The sequence below is a fragment of the Pristiophorus japonicus genome, chromosome X, assembly GCF_044704955.1.
Source record: "Pristiophorus japonicus isolate sPriJap1 chromosome X, sPriJap1.hap1, whole genome shotgun sequence".
Classification (NCBI taxonomy): domain Eukaryota; kingdom Metazoa; phylum Chordata; class Chondrichthyes; family Pristiophoridae; genus Pristiophorus; species Pristiophorus japonicus.
The window spans coordinates 34,044,616-34,062,535 of NC_092010.1; the positions used below are offsets into that span (position 1 = coordinate 34,044,616).

At 42.6% G+C, this 17,920-nt stretch overlaps 1 protein-coding gene across 5 annotated transcripts in view; it reads right to left on the reverse strand.

Moving 5' to 3' along the window:
* Positions 1–17,920, reverse strand: part of ikzf4 (IKAROS family zinc finger 4) — a 145,849-nt gene that overhangs the window by 48,736 nt on the left and 79,193 nt on the right. For all 5 annotated transcript variants that reach the window (XM_070869551.1, XM_070869549.1, XM_070869550.1 and 2 more), the window contains one exon: positions 12,798–12,902. In XM_070869551.1, coding sequence (XP_070725652.1) covers positions 12,798–12,885 — 88 coding nt within the window. In that variant the 5' untranslated portion in view covers positions 12,886–12,902. The remainder of the gene's footprint in view (positions 1–12,797; positions 12,903–17,920) is intronic.

Consider the following 17,920-nt stretch of genomic DNA (forward strand, 5'->3'; position numbering starts at 1 on the left):
ACTGCTCTGGTGGTTCAGGTGGGCATTAAAGATTCCAGGGTATTGTTTGAGAAACAGCAATTTCGGAGGTGTCCCGTTAGCATTGCTTGCTCAACCACAACACAGATTAATTGGTCATTTGTTTCATTGCAGCTCATCGGCTCTTGCTTTGCACAACTCACTGCATCAGTTGCCGACATAAACAGTCACTGCACTTCAAAGCGATTCACTGTACGTGAAGCACTGAGATATTTCCGAGAAACAAAAGACATTACGTGATTGCAAGCTTTTTGATTTTTTTCTTTTCCTTGGCTTGCAGTGTTACGCTGTTGCTTGGAGTCTTCCAGAGTTATGTACAGCAAGCACTGTTTGGGAGCCATTTCTTGGAAGAGAATTTTTAGGACAGCATCACAAAAATGCAAATACACTGGCAACGAAAGTAGTGGTGAAATGGTGGCCTCGGCAAATATTAGATAACCTAATTGTTATAAAACTCTCCACATGCAAAACGGATTTGCAGCCTTCTCCTCAAGTCTACAGTGTAAAGAATTTCTCATTAACATCCCAAATCACTACACAGAAGCGTAAATCAAAAGAAAAACAAAGGAGGAGATATTAGGAGTCACTTTAAGCTTGGTCAAAGAAGGGCTTTTTTTTTTTTGAGGGTCTTAAAGGAAGAGAGGGAGGTGGAGTGACAGAGATGTATTACAGAACGTGGGGCTAAGGCGGCTGAAGGCCCGGCCGCCAATGGTGGGGCGAAGGGAGTGGGGGATGCACAAGAGGCCAGAGGTGGAGGAACGCAGAGGGCTGGAGATGGTTGCAAAAATGAAGAGCAGAAAGGCGCTGAAGGGATGTAACACGAGGAAGGGCATTTGAAACTGGAGGCGCTGGCAGACCAGGAGACAATGTAGGTTAATGAGCACTGGAGTGATGTACCAGTGGGACTTCGTGTGCGATAGGATTCAGGCAGCAGAGTTTTGGATGTGCTTCAGTTTATGAAGGGTGGAAGATGGGAGGCCAGTCGGAGAGCATTGCAACAGTCGAGCCTGGAGGAGACAAATTCGCAGATGAGGGTTTCAGCAACAGATGGGCTGAGGCAGGAACAGAGCTGGGCAATGTTACGATAAGGGGCAGTTACAGAGGTGGAAGTGGACTGCAGGATAACTCCTGAAAAACCATGTGCACGATTCTGCCAACAGGATAAAGGAGCACGGTTGAGCAGCGTAAGCACCAGAGTCAGCTCAAAGACGCCGGTCTTCCGGAATCTGAACTAAATGAGCAAGTTCTATGGATTTTAACAGGAAAAATGCAACTTGTGTGAAGTCTACTTCCTTAATTTCCTTTTCTGAACAAACGTGCGATGCCTCCTGTATGGTAGTAGAAAACAGTATCGTACAGCAGCCTGGTGAATTACACTCCATGTAGACACGTTTGTGGATCCTCCCCACCTCCTCCATAATGGGTTGACTGGATAGTTTAATGCATGTGCCTTGCACTCAACCCTGCATGAATGCTACCTGGTACTGCACCCATTAGTGCAGAATGACTACCTTGATTTAATTGCACCAGTGTGCCAAACAACCATCAAAACTTTTCATTTTACTTAGCAGCGACAACCTCTTAAATTCCCATTTAAAAAGCCATTTACGGCTTCCTTTAGTAAACAGCAGCCAGCATTGCAACAATCAGTGACAACCTCACCATGCAGTAAGTGGCTCTCAGTAAGTGCAACATTTTCACCATAAAAGTTTTTTGCCCCAACCCCCCTTAGAGCTCAGACAAACATTTATTGAAACTGAAGAGGACTTAAAACAAGACATTTTGGAGTACCCAATTGTCAAGTCTTAGAAATTTACAGCACAGAAGGAGGCCATGTTGGTCCATCGTGTCCGCGCTGGCCGACAAAAAGCTATCCAGCCTTATCTGACTTTCCAGCTCTTGGTCCGTAGCCTTGTAGTTTACGGCACTTCAAGTGCACATCCAAGTACTTTTTAAATGCTGAGGGTTTCTGCCTCTACCACCCTTTCAGGCAGTGAGTTGGGTTCCCAAGCAATTTTTTTCTGATGGCATGACCAATTATATTTTTCATCTTTCGGATGGGACGTTAAACTGAGGCCCTGTCTGCTCTCAGGTGGACACAAAAGATCTCTCAGCGCTATTTTACACAAGAGCAGGGGATTTCTCCCCGGTGTCCTAGTCAAAAATTTATCCTTCAATCAACATCACTAAAACAGATTATCTGGTCATTATCATATTGCTGTTTGTGGGAGCTTGTTGTGCGTTAATTGGCTGCCGCGTTTCCTACATTACAACAGTGACTGCACTTCAAAAAGTACCTCATTAGCTGTAAACGCTTTGGGGCATCTGGTGGTCGTGAAAGGCACTACAGAAATGCAACTTTCTTAGTCACATTTTGATCAGAAAATTTAAAGAATGTGTGAGCATCCCTGAATGCTTCTTGATACTTGCACCATGTTGCATAGTAAAATCAACTGGGAAGGTCCCAATGTTCAATCTCTGGCCTGTGCTCACAGCTGGACAGTAGTAGGACCACTATAACCAGCCTTAGTATCTCTGAGCTTTTCGGAGGAGGCCGGAAAGTATATGCATTTGTACATCGAGTGAAGACAGGAATGGGCTCACGTGTGAAAAACCACATCGTGTCCTGACGCTCACTGTCCCGGCTTACACATGTAGAATAACTATTTGTAGCAATGTAAAAGGCAGCATATTGCAATGTACTGGTGCTCCAATGCAACATGTCAGAGTGGCAAGAGTATAGGAACAGGAGGTGGTCAGTCAGCCCATCAAGCCTACTCACGATTTTGTTAACCGCGCTAGCTCTTGCTTTAATCTGAATTTGCCCTGTACATATACCTGAAATACCGTTCTTCTCAAGTATCTCAATTAATGCTGCATCTTTCGCTGACTGGGCTAGTGCGTTCCAAATTCTCACAACTGACCACATGAAGGCATTTCACCTGCACTCACTTTCAAATGGCTGAATTCTAATTTTATTATTTCCCTTGCTCTGGATTCCTGTACTAGAAGGAAAAGTCTTCCCCTATACATATTCCTTCCCTCATTTTTAACACCTCAAATGTATCATCCCTCAATCTGCATCTTTCGGGAATACAACCCAATTTTAACCAGTCTCTCGTAGTAACAATGTTTCTTCATCCCAGGTATTAAGCTGGTGAATCAGGAGTCTGTTGAAGACCCAGGTTCATGCATGGAAATCCTTTAATGACAAGATCTTAATCTTGCTGTGCAATTAAGAGAAGCCATCAAGTAGAGGTCAAGTGCTTCTCTAAAGGAAAGGGAAAAAAGGCATGAGTCACGACAGAGCACCAGACAGCACAAAACTGGCAGAGACTTGCAATCTGCTGGACTGTCCTCGCAGGGAAGGGTACACAGTGATAAAAACTAATTAAAAATTCTTACTAAGTTAATAGACACCTCTGATGGCTGCAGTTCATCCAGTAAGTAGCTAAGCCAAACCGATCAGCAACATCACAGGTTCGGTATCTGCTCTGTGCTTAGTTAACTCAGTTAACCAAAGCAGCTGCTGGGTACAACAATTGGCTGGGTTGGGGAGGGAAAAAGAAACAAGGTTGTTTTGCTCCTAATCCCCATCTTGTAATCCCTGCTGGAGATGCACATGCGCACCAGGGGAGGACTCAATCAGGAATAAAACGTACAGGTCATGTCTCCTGTGGTTGAAATGCCTGCCAACAAACGTGATCAAGGCTCAAACTAAATGGCTACTTCGATCAGGAACTGGAGGGCGATCAGTGCCAAAGGAACTGGACCACAAGAAGAAGCCAACGCTTCCAGGAGAGGCAGGGAGAAAATTAGCAAGAGGGAAAAGGGACCTAGTAGCACTATTTGGTCACATGAAGACAGAAGCAAGCTACTAACGTATAGGCAGAATCTACGCAATAAACATGAAACTTTAAAATTACCGACATAAGCAGCAACACCACACAAAAGCAAGACTTTTAAAAAAATTGTATAGCGAACACAATGTATTTCCACAAATGGGCTGACCAAACGGTGCCAAAGGAGGAATACATCTTCTCGTGGATCACACTGTACTCAATAACAATCCTGTTAATCAGCGAGAAAGAAGGCAGATTTGAAATTCTTCTGGTTTGCTCTGACATTTCTCAGTAATACCCCAGCACTTAAACCTAAATGTTTTATAAAATACAATAATAGGGACATTTATCAGGAGATTTTAATATCAAAACAGAGGTGGAGATGTAACTAGGGTGGCATGACAATCTCTTTCGTCCACAACAAACATTCCCTCCTACCACCCAGTGACATTTGCAGTAGTGATGGAGACGATATCTGAACCAGGCCGCTTACAAAGAAGTGATCAGTTACCTCCCCCACCTCTCTGGTGTCACCCTTTAGATCCTTTATGAAGGGTCTCTTTCACAGAACGTGTTAATGCTGATAAGCATATCAGAAATGGCTAATGCAGTGTGCGCGCGCGCGCGGAGCGAAGGAAAGAAAATATCAATAAGTGTGGCTACGTAGCAGCACAATCTCTCGCACCTGCATTTGGGAACAGAACAGACGATATTAAAGCAGAAAGGTACCTGCAGTTCCCCTCAAAGGCTTCCATCATAGCTGGAACATCACAAGAAGGAATGGAGTGGAAGCTACCTGCTTCCATACAAACATATTGTCTCAAGACTGCTTTTGTGGATCTCCCAGCAACCAATTCTAAAGCTCAGAAATAGGGAGGCTGCCCACTGTCTGCTGGAGTGACTACAGCACATAATTCAATTCAAGCTGGGTAGATTAGGGTTTCTGTTAAAGCACAATTTACCGACATTAATCAAAAAGATTGACAGATTTAGGTGCCCAAATCTTCTGACCCCACTTAAACAAAAAAACAGGATTCAGAGTGGCCTAGATTTGAACAGGTTTGGATTTGTTAGAGTTGAAACAAACCCATACCCATTTACATTACAAAATATATGCCAGCTTCCTCGCTGCTGAATCTGCCATTCAAACTGCGCAGCAGCTTCAACAACAAATAACTGCACACGTATGAGATTTGCCAAGCTTTGGCCATGACTAGTCTATCCTCAAGGTGGGTCACCTGCTCAAAGATTTCAACCAAAAAATAGCCACTCAATGCATGGACACATCAAAGGCAGACTTTCGCTCCAATTTTGTTTTGCTCACTCTGGCACTGCACCCCCCCACCCCCCGCCAAAGGCAGACAGCATGACTGAGACAAAGAACTCAATGTGGGGAACATAGACCAACATACCACACTACCTGCTCCATACTCGCATCCAACTTTCTTATTCCAGTACTCAATGCAAACTAGTTACTGTGGTTAACCCGGATTAACCCTTAATACTTTCAAAGTTTTTCAAAAGGATGCACAAATACAACGAGGACAGTACGTTGGTCATTAATCATCATAACTTGTGGTAGAGCAAGCAGCTTCTCAAATTACTCTACCACTACTGCAAGAAAACTTGTGATTCCCAACTATAAACAACTTGTATTTATATAGCACCTTTAATGTCGTAAAGGCGTTTCACAAGAGCATTATCAAACAAAATTTGATAAAACTGAAGCAGTGAAAAATGATTTTAATACAGTCTTTTAGCTGGAGCAGGGGCACGTGCATGTAGTGAACGACAGCTACAATAAAATGGTTGCTGACCAGTTGGCCTTTGATGTAGCAGGTCGCAACTCATTTGGAGATGGAAATGAGTACAAAGGTCCTGCATTGCAATGAAACCCATCCACAGCAGTCAAGTCTCCCTCTTTTCTCATATGCTGAAATTAAAAACATCTGCTGATTTCTGAATTACAGACCCTGCAGAAATGCAACCCTTTTGAAAGGCTACTATTTTAACCAATCACTTCACTGAATTCAGTTTCTCAAGATGATACCAGCTGTCGTTTTAATTTCTGGCCTAGCTGACTATATAACAGAAATATTTTTAATTCCTCCTAAAATTATGAAAGTTAGCAATACAGAGTTCTGTGATGGTATTGCATATTCAAACACTATGGCTTCTTTGCAAAAAAAAAACTCCGAATGCTTTTTCCCTTGCTGCAGCTTTTCACCTGGCCTTTCTTCCTCTTTCGTGCATGTGCAGCTTGGGCGCTATTCTCTGCATATTTGCGCTTTCAGAGACACTTCAATTTTGCTGCTTTCCTCCCTGCCTATCCAGTTTCTTCCAAAGGGTCGGACATTCCCCTCCCACTACCATTATCATTGTCTCTTCCACCCCCCGCCCACCCCACCCTACTGCCAAAAAGAACAGGGCCACTCAGGAGACGGACCTAAAAAAAAAGTCACCACACGTCAATGCATGTAGGGAAAGCAAGGCGACTTCAGCTACAAACACAGAGGCAGCACAGAAAAGGACAAGCAGATTACTGGTGAGGGGAAACTAAAAACACAGATGAACTGCAAAGTGCAAACTACAAGAACTAAAAACTGGAGAGAAGGTAAATAGAAAATGCAAGGAGGAGAGAAGCAGGGAAGATGAGAAGCAGGGAAGATGAGAAGAAGGGAAAGTGGAACAGAAGGAGAAACAAGGACAGTAGGGGGGAAAACGATCTCGGGCAATTAACTGGGGCAGGAAAGCCCCCGACTTCGAATGGCAGATCCATACTCGCCACTGATGCTGCAACTCTGGCCCTAGCTGGGGCTGGCATACTCAAAAGTGCCACAATTTAGACTGTATCCATTTCTCAAAACAACACAATCAGAATTGCCCATAGCCCATGTGTCTATCGAGATGAATAAAGCAAGATGCACACTCCCAGCATATCCTCCGAATCAACATGACTAATGCAATGGGAAATGTGCTAGTTATAAAATAAATATACACCGTGCATCATTTCTGAACATAAATGCATTACATAAAAACCATAACGACCAACATTTCATTGGTACTAAAGGGATTCAGGTAAAACCTGCGACAGAGAGATCTGGCCAGTCCACATGGAATGTTTCCCTCTTCTCTTCTTACCCCCACCGTAAACCATTCCAGTGTTGCCCATGCCTCTCGGATACGCTCCTGACAACACATCATTCCAACTCTAGCACGATCTCTCCGTTAAAACTTGGTTCCCCCACCCCCTAAAATTTATTAGTTCGAGTCCAAGTTTAGGATTGATTGCAGTTTAACTGTTTTTACCTTCCCTCCTTCCTTTTTCTGAGTTAGATTTGCAATGGGCAAATAGTAAGGAATGACCTTTTCCTCAGTTGGTCTTGCTGGGACTTGATGGTGCTTGCAATGCCCCACAGTCCGGAGAAGACTTTACAGACTTTGTTTTCAACTGTTTTATGCATGCTGAATCAAGCTTTGTGCTGTTTTTACAGGTGTTCCAATATGTCATTGCTTAGAGTGACAAGTTACGCTGTTTGCATCTTGAAGGCATCTCTTGCTCATTAATAAAACACAGAGCTCGGCAGTGATAATAAAGAAAATAGTCACAAAAGACTCGAAAATCCCAAGGGGCCACTTCTGACATGGAAAAACCCCGGTGCATATTAAACCAACAAGAACAAATGCACATGTGGAGGTACCGGTGTCAATATTAGATGCAAAAGGCATCAAAGACCCAAAAGCTCCCAAGGGGCAGAAAGACTCACGGGGAAGGTGGCACCCAAGACTAGCCCAAAGTTTTTATTTTTAGCAAGCTGGCCAATAATCGTTGACGAACATTTTGGTGCAAAGTTGGCGAATCAACACTGAAAATAGCAGACAGCAATCAAGCACCTAGCACCAAAGCTCCATTCAATCCAGCTGCTCCCTCCTTCCCTCCCTTTAGAGTCCGGTCAAGATCCAAAAGTTAGATTAATGGCAGCACAGACGTTCAAAAAAGTGACAGGCAGACATAGTGCCCTGGGATATTTGGTTCTGGAATTCTCCTAGTACCAGTCAGCCTTCAATTTGGCAGCCACGCTGGGATAGGTGCTCACACCTCACTGTGTATCAAAACATCTATTATGAGACATGGCACTTGTAAATTAAGCCATTTGAAACTAGATCTTGTGTTGGGATACAGTTATGGCAGATGCCTTTCGTAAATTTGTTTTCCCACATTGGCTTTTAACCACAGTGTTTACATTTTACAAACTTATATTGAGAATATAAAAAAGGTGGAAATGTGTCAGTAATAGTTAACCACCACAGCCTGACTTTATAAGCTGGTGGCTCTACCATGCATTTCACACAGGCAAGCATTAAAAAGAGAGAATTTTTTTTATACATCAAATTCTCCTCCCCTCCAGAGGCCATTGACTCCTGCCAGATACAATTCTATGGATGGCAGTCAACCTCTGCAACCTTTGTATGTGCCAATTCCTCAAGTGCGAGCCTGAACAATGGGTGTTGGCAGGCTAATCACTCACAGCCAAGCCCAATTCTGTCTTCAACTGACCATACACATACAAACACTTCCCAACAGAGGTCATTGGATCGCAATCTGGGGTAAGAACCCGAGCTGATTTTTGTTCCCCTACTTGGCCAAGCGGTTGTGGTCAGCAATTGTAGGACATCCACTGCCAACCCAACTGTGATCAGTTAACTCTGCAGAGACCGAGAATTTAATTCTGGAATCCACAAAAAACATGATTCTAAAAACCGTTGAATTTTTAGTAATTGATGGCAGCTGAAATATATTACTCAATCCAAACTATTAAAAGGGTGAAATAAAGGCAATATGGCAAATATATTGCCAAAAAGAGAGCTAGCACAGCCTAGAGACAAAAGCGCATTCGAATACAAGGAGCAGAAATGAAGTGCAATGTGCAAAATAGGAGCAGATGAAAGTGTCAGCACAAGTTGGAAATGGACAAACTGGAGGTAGAAGAGAATCTCCTGAGGCGCTCAAAAGCTAAAAAAATCTCAAACTTTTCCTCCAGCTTCACCAGATTGACCATTACATTTTACAGCTCGTGTAAATGGAATGATATGTATAACAGTTACAGCCTTGAATAGGGCAGCCACCCATCAGTGTTCGAAGCTGCTTGAACAAAACTGTGCACATGCAGCCCATTTCATGACCAAAGCATTTAAAATAACAGCCCCGTCCCTATCCAAGTTTTGGCCAGTCAAAAGATAGCTGGGAAAGATGGTCCAGAAGTGAGTCAAATTTACCTCTCAGGCATATCTCTGATTATTATAGCCTCTTGCAATAAATCTTAACATAAGAAATAGAGGCAGGCTTAAGCCATACAGCCCCTCGAGCCTGCTCCGCCATTCAATAAGATCATCGACCTCAACTCCACTTTCACGCCCGATCTCCATACCCCTTCATTCCCCGAGAATAATATTTGCTCTAGATTCTGTTATCAAGTTTCTACTAGGAAATCATTTAAGCTTCCATTAGTGTAGGACTGGGAAAACAATGCACTGAATGTTCATCGACAGCATTCAGAACAAGAAGAAAATTAGGTCAATTGCCTCCTAGTCCTCCTCCATCACCCCAGAACCATAGAGGTTTACAGCAGAGAGGCGCCATTTGGCCCACTGTGGTTGCGCTAGCGCTTTGCAAGAGAAAGACTTGGATTTATATAGCGCCTTTCACGACCACCGGACGTCTCAAAGCATTTTACAGCCAATGAAGTACTTTTGGAGTGTAGTCACTGTTGTAATGTGGGAAACGCGGCAGTCAATTTGTGCACAGCAAGCTCTCACAAACAGCAATGTGATAATGACCAGATAATCTGTTTTTTTGTTATGTTGATTGAGGGATAAATATTGGCCAGGACACCGGGGATAACTCCCCCTGCTCTTCTTCGAAATAATGTCATGGTATCCTTTACGTCCACCTGAGAGAGCAGACGGAGCCTCGGATTAACGTCTCATCCGAACGGGTAACGAGAGCAATCAAAGTGTAATTGCACTACCCTATTCTCTCCCCATGGCCTTGTATCTTCTTTTACTTCAAGTATTTATCCAATTTTCCCCCTAAAGTTTTTTTTCCAGTGTTGCATGCTGGCGGTCCGCTCCCCAACGGCATTTCGAAACTGCCGGCACAACACTTTGATGAAACTTGTACCGGTGGTTTTCCACAAAAAAAAAAATAGGAATACTGCCGAAAAACCCAGCGGAAATGCTGACCAAATTCCAGCCCACAATGTTTCAACCACAGCCACTCCCCCTGGCAAAGCATTTTGTGCTTCAGCAGCTCTCTATGGGAAGAAAGGTCTCCTAACTTTTCTCTTCATAATGATTTTAAATTGATGACCCCTCAACCAGAGGAAATAGTATTTTCCTATTCATTATTGTAATTTTAGAAATCTCTATTTAATCCCCGCTTGGCTTTCTCCGATCCAGAGAAAATACTCACGCAATGTCTGAGCTTTCCTCAGAAATTTGAGATCTTTACAACGGAGGAAAGAGGTGCAGCTACCAAGATATGGTTACCACACACACGCACACAAACAAATAAGGAGAGAAAGACACAAGCCATGATTACAGATCAGGCCTCAGATGCCACAACAACTCCTGCAATTTTTATTTGCCATAAAAGTCAGTTGCCCCATTAATAATGATTTAGTGCAGCATTATGGTTTTCAAAAATTGAAATTAAGTGAGTTTCAATCTAGCATTTGTTTAATTTCTGCCCTCCTGCATTTTTCAATCAGATAAATTAACAGTTTATTGTCTTTTGATAGTTCAACTATGTCATTAAAATATAGTAAGATGTTAATCCATCTAATTGCAAAGTGTGAAAATACATGAAGCATTTCAGACTTGCGATATCCCCCAACTCCTGTAATTCCAAAAAGGAGTCTTGGAACTAACAATTTGGAGTACATATTGAAACTCCCAAAGCACAACAGATCAAAATGGGCTGTCTGCTGGTTAGGTTTCCGAGTGTATTGCGCTGTTCTTGTTTTTCGTTATTATGCAAAAGATTCAATAGTTAGTGGTGATACTGGAGCAACTTTTGACACTTGCACTCTGGTGCTTATTTAGATCAGATCATCGAAGGCCAGTACCCATCTGCCAGTTTCACAGTTAAACTGCCAAATCTGCCTCTCTTTATCCCAGCAGTAGATCTATTTTTTCCATGGGTCTACAATTCTACCAGCAAAAGAGAGGCAGATTTAGCGCAGTCAACTCGGGAAGCCGGCACATGGGCACACACTATTGTGATCTAAACGAAATAAGCCCCACGTGTAAAAACGTCAACGCCGACATTCAGAGGGGTATAGTACAGAGGCTGGATATTCAACTCAGCACTGGAGACATTAGAAAATGGGGCTCATGAAAGTACAGCAGAATAAATAATAAACACATGAAAAATAAACACTAAATTTGCCTATTCTCCAATTATTCAGGCATGGAACACCCAGCACCACCTTGCAGATGTTTATGTTCTAAAATGCTGCGTTCCAGAAGGCTTCGCATCACTGTAAAGAACCCTGCCACACACGTAAATGAAATTATTCCAATTTATTCCTTTTCAGAAATGCAATGTTTCTGTAAAACTGCATTAAACACATTGGGTCAGAAGTTACTGGAAAAATAAGGGCAAGTTAAATGCGCACGCGGTTATTGTATTAAAAACCCAGCATAGTACAGATACATTGTGAATTGCAAAGAGTCACAACTTGCTGGACAATGTGATACGCCACCACTTAGCTTCACAAAAACAAGATCTCGCTATCAATCTCCCCGTGAGTTAAGAAATTACTGTATTTGCACCGTAAATACGAATAAAACTCACCACAGAAAGTTAAAGCTGGTATTTAACAGTGTACGGGCCCTTTTAATGACAAGACTTATATCCCTGCAATGCCACTCAAGCTTTCCCGCTCAGAAAGGGAACTGAAACTGTGGCGTCTCACTCCTGCAGATAGTAAATTGTCCCGAGAGTTTCTAAAATGTCATGTTTTTTCTTGTTTTTCCTGTGTCTTTTATTTCACTCTCTCTTAAACCAATCTTTCTTTCCCTCTCCATTTCTCTTTCTATATCTCATTTCACTCCAATTCCGATTTCCTCTGTTCCTCTGGCTATCCTTAAATTGAATTGGTTAAGGAGATAGATCATTGGTCCCGTCGTTCACCATGGTACCAGGATCTCAAGGTCCCAACCTCAGCAGTTATCAACTTGCACTTACAGCAATTCGCAGCACAAAATTTTTTGAGAGCTGAAGGGGGCAGGGAAAAACAACTCACGGGGCACGCCACACAATTCTCCGCTCCAGCAAATTCTGGCCCACTATTTCCTTTAAGAGGACCAGTACGAATATCAAATGACTTCCACAGTCTCAGATAAAAATATATATGAGTTAACCTTTCATTAAAGGAAACAACCAAGACAAGTTTTAATATCTTGCTTCAGGGCATTTCAGACAGATCTTAACTGCTCATCCAGTTAGAAGAGTGATACTTTCAACAGAGTAACGTCCTCGCCAACCAAAAAAATTAATCTAGATCGATAAAACTTGCAAACAACCCAAGATGTATGCCAAGAGCTGCAGATTTTAGTACAACTACTGAAAATGCCAAGGATTGTATGAACACAAACTGTTAAGACCCTACCTCCTGTTGAAATTAAATATTTCAGTGGTGAATTCTCTTAAACACTTGCAAGGTATGTAGGTTTCCTACCAAATCAATACTGCAAAAATATTTCATAAATATTTTTGATGTTGAATGTTAGAAAAAACAAAATTGAACCAGTTTCTCTATTCAATCTTAGCAAATCAATTCAGATAATTGGTCTGAAAAATAACAGTCTGAAAAGGGTTAAATGAGTCAAACGAATGCACAATTTTTTTTAAAAAGGGAAAGAGACACATACCACTCAGAGAACGGCTGGGTGAAGAGTGCTGGCTGTTGGGGGTGCTCACCGTGGGACCCACCATCACCCCAGAGAACTCTTTGTCCATTGAAGAGTCACCGCTCCCTGTATGGAAAGAAAAGCAATTTTATGTTTAAAAAGACGGTAATTTAGCGCTGGAAACACAAATCACCTTTTTGATTTTGGACTATGGAAAATACTTTTTTTTTAAATAACGAGGGTGGAAGTGACTGGCATTCCCACAGCAATTTGCAATACAGAATCAACAGTATGAATTTTCAAAAACTTAAAAAGTTCAAATCCTGAGGATTCAACAACATATACAGCACGTCAGATAGACACACAATATACAGTACAACTGCAAGACATTTTCAAAATGATGCATTAGTTCTTGATATTTAGATATTTGGAGTCAATGCCATCCTTGCAAATGCCTGTACTATACAGTTAATTTCAGATAATCCATGGACCAAACACTTCCCAGTCACTCTCATTATACAGTACCAGTAGAGAATTGTCTGATGCATGCCCGAGACTCAGATACAGAATACTGATCAAGGCTTCACATAATTCAGCATCTCAATTGCTCAGTTCACTTGATATATTCGAAATGCATTGGCCAATTTCACTGCAACACGTTAGGTGGCTAATCTTTCACTCATTAATAGCTGCATGTAAAAGCTTTTTTTTTCTTATTTAGATTCCACCGCAGTGTAACGATTTACTGGACGGAGGCACAAATCTTGCAAATCAGTCAATTTGCATAATTCCACACAGAAATATTGATCATACACACAAGTATTCATCAGACTTTGTCAAATGCTTATTCGGATTTGATTGTACTCACTTGGCAATCACCTGGACAGTAGGATAATCTACTGAAATATCTTACACCTTTGCAGGCAAACTTTATACTACTTGTGACCTTTAAATCCAGAGGGGGAAAAATGACTTGGATCATAAATTAGCTGCTTGCACCACACACCCCAAAATCTCCACCAGTTCTTTAGTTGCAATCCCCAAATCAGCAACTACAATGCAGTGGCCAATCTGCATTCCACAAAATTATCTATTTATTTATTATTTAAACAGCATGGTATAATGAATTTTAGTTTAAACAGAAAAGGCACAGCGCAGTTAAATTTTTTAAAAACCCTTAGCAGAGTGAAAAATTGAGTTAAATGAACCGCCAGCTTCTGGAGAGAGACGAGGAACAGCTCGCACAGCCCTGACAATACACAGCAGCCACCACCTTTATATCACTCTCCCTGTGCCGAAATATAAACAGTCAAATTCATTTTTAAAAAGTAACCAAAAGTAAACTGAACATTCAGACAAGACATGGAGAGCTAGGGATGTAATCTGGGGGTCGGCAGAGAACATGAAAAATACAAGAAAGGTCCAAAAGTAATAACGAGAGAAGAGGTCCTTCAACCCAACTAGATCGATACAACGGCAGCTTTCTGTTTGCACCACCGTAACCTGAAATCACCCCCCTCTTCCGCCTTAAACCAAACCCTGTAACAACTTCAAATTCAACATTTGCAAAAAAATGAGCGCTGAAACAAAGCTTCCTTTGTTTAACAAAGCTTTGCATACTCATAAATTGACACCACCTGAATTTTGCTTCATTGGACATCTGTTTATTTTGAGCCAAAGTGTCAGAAGTGCAAGAACATGCTTTATTACAACCTTAGCAAAAACTAGTTCTTGGAATCCACTTGGATTTGGAAATTTTTCAGTTCTCAAGCCCACACACACACAAAAAAAGTTCAAATTCAGAGGCCACAGACAAATAACCCCGAAAATAAGAGTGACGTGATGCATTATTCCTTCTCAACCGCTATGCAATCTTTGATACAGTTGACCATGCCATCCTCCTCCAACACTTCTCCTTTGCTGTCCAGTTCCGTGGGAATGCATTTGCCTGGTCCACTTTTAGTTTCTAATCGTAGCCAGAATATCTCCAGCTTTGGCTACTCTTCCCACCCCTACATCGCCAGAGATGCCAAGATCCATCCCTGTCCCCCACCCCTTCTTCATCTACATACTATCCATGCTGACATCATTCGCAGATGAGTCAACTTCCACATGTGAAGTGTCATCGGAATACATCTCCACCCCCTCTTGTCCCCCTTATGCCGCTGTGCTATCAGACTGCGTGTCTGATATTCAGGCTTAGATGTCTCAACTTTCTCCAGCTCAACTTTCTCTACTGCCTCGCCTCCAATGCCATCCCACTCCCCAGCTACTATTCCAGGCTGAACCAGAATGTTCACCACCTTTCCATCCTGTTTGACCCTGAGCCAAGTATCCAGCCCCATATCCTCTCGATCACAACGATCGCCGACTTCCACCTCCAACATCCTCCACCCATAACTCAGCCTACCCGCCACTAAAAATGGTCATTCATGCCTTCATCACCTCCAGACTTGAATACTCCAAAGCTCTGGTGGTTGGTCTCCAATCCTCTACAAACTCCAACTCTTTCCAAAACTCTGCGGCTCATTTCCTACCCTGCACCAAATCCCAACTGCCCATCACCCCTTTTATTAATCTTCCTAACCACCTCCTTCTTTTTTCCTCACACCTCTGGAGTCTGTCCCCCTACATTAAAGGCTCTATATAACAATAACTTGCATTTTTCTATGTTAAAGGTGCTATACAAGACGTCCCACAGGACTGCACAAAAGCCTAATGAACAGAGAGCCAAAAGGTTGATGGAGTGACCATGAATATGGGTAGGAGAGTTCATATGGAGGGAGTGGTTTAGGGAGGACAGAAGGGCAGTGAATTTAGAGGAGAGAGGGCAAGTGGAGATGGAGATTGCCATGGATGGGGAGCTGCTCAGTGCAGAGGGTGAGGGAGGATATCACTGAGAAACTAGGAGCAGGGTGGGAAGGGTGGGAGGGGATTTTAAAAGGAGAGAGGGGTGGGACATGTGAGATACTCAAAGGAGAAGTGCCAGAGAAGTATGAAAAGAGACAGAGTGTGATTTGATGAGAAAAACTGCATCATTATCATGGCAGTTTGGGCAGAGCAGGTGGTGAAAAGTATATCCAACTGGGGAGGCTTCAACGTCACCTACCATGAGCCAAGTTTTTGTCAAAGCCAGGATGTCAATGCAATCACGCAGAAGGTGGTCGTGGATGGCAATGGTCTTGTGCACAAGTGAACAGAAATTCTAGAGGGAAATGCCGAGGGTCAGTGATTGATCCACGAAGCTAGTGGTGGGTGGAGTGAGTGGGATGTGAAGGTGGTGGGTGAGGTTAGCCCCCCAGAGGGCAGACTGCGCTGGAATGTCATCAAGCCAGGACGACACGAGAGGTGTAGTTGGCTTGCTGCTCCCAAGGAGGCAGTGACGGGTGCCTTGATGGGCTTTTTGGAGAATGCTAAGAGAGGCACAGGGGATAGCTGTGCGCTTTTTCAAGTGAGATTCAAAGTTGGAACAGTGGCAGGAGAGTAGGAAGGTAGATGGATAGAGATGAGGTGGGGTAAATTGGGGGGAGGGGGGGGAAAAGAGAGAAGAAGGGAAAAAGGGAAAGTTGCCATGATTGGGTGACAGGAAGGGGAGGAGTCGAGAGGAAGGCCCAAGAGAAAAAGGATAGGGAATCAGAAGAGACAGGTTCAGATCTGGAATGGCAGCCAAAATGTGGACACAAATGGACACAGGGAACTGAGGTTACACAGCCATGGCAGAGATTACAGGAAACAGGTCCTGCTTGTAAAGAGGACCATACAAATGCAAACAGTTGTTGTTGAGGTGCCTCAAAAGATATTTTCAAATATTCTAAAAAATTAAATCGAAATAGATCGAAAAGAAGATTAAGGGGCGGGGGCGACACTGCTTTAAAAGGCGGCAAATTAATACAATAAAAATAAATTAATACAATACCTGACTATGTTTAATTTGAGAAAATAAAGCTTGCTGCATCACAAATCTATAGGATATAGGTTTAAGATTCCAATCAGAGTAAAGGAATAAAAGAGAATTACCCCAGTCCACTCTCCCCTATTTTCCAGATTGTAGCCATGAAAGAATTCATAGATGACCGGGGGAGCAAGTAAATTGGCTACTCACCTCTGGAGTGGGTAAAGGGAGAAAGGGAGAAGTGTGTGTAACTGTTACGTGGTGTGGGAGTAAATCATGACCATATATTATTGCAGTGCAATGGAACCGTGTTGGTCCAAAATTGTGACAATTAACAGTATTTTCAGCAATGTAAAGTTCCGCTTTGTTGAACAGGTTCTGCAAGGAAACTCATGGATGAGCTTTTTGGCCAAGTGAGAGATAAGGAAAACATTTCACAGAAGTCAAGTCAAAACAAATTCAGCCACAAGGCGGTGTAGAGCAACAGCCAATAATGCCGCCCACCCCTTCCCCTGGCGCTCTCCATGGCATCGCTCAAATCAGGTACTGAGCCAAGTGGGGTGTACTAGCTCATTTGTTGAATTGACTCCACTTTCCCTTATTTTTAAATTTTAAATTTTATTGGATCAGAGCAGAAACAACAGCCCAAGTGATTCCTAGGAAAGCCTGTGCGATGGAAGCAAAACAGCTGCAGGATGACAGAAGCCAAGTAGAGTGGCAGCTGCCAAGTTTTAGCACCACAGCACATTTGGCAGTTGCAGCCTGCCAGTATTTATTATACCCTCAGCAGCTCCACATTTTAGTAGAATCGGACTAATTAAATCTCACCAAAGAAAATGCTTTTCATTCTTGGATACTAAAGGACTTGAGGGATATGAGGATATTGCGGGAAGGTGGCGTGGAGGTAGAAGATCGGCCATGATCTTATTGAATGGCTTGAAGGGCCGAATGGTCTACACCTGCTCTTTGTTTTTTTACGTTCATTCGGATAAATGTGAGATTTACTTGTAAACAAAAGCTGAATTGGCAGAGTTTCCTTCTTGCCTTATTTGGCAACAGTTATAACCTGTTAAAAAACTCTTCCCGATTGAGGACAAATGATATGAACTTCAGTCAATCATCGCTTAATTCTGGACTTCCTGATGTCCTCCTCCAAAAGGGTTTGCAGAAATTTGTTGAAATACTAATTAAACCCTGAGTTAATGACCACGCAATTGAGCTACTAATCTTGGCATACAACAGACGTACTCGT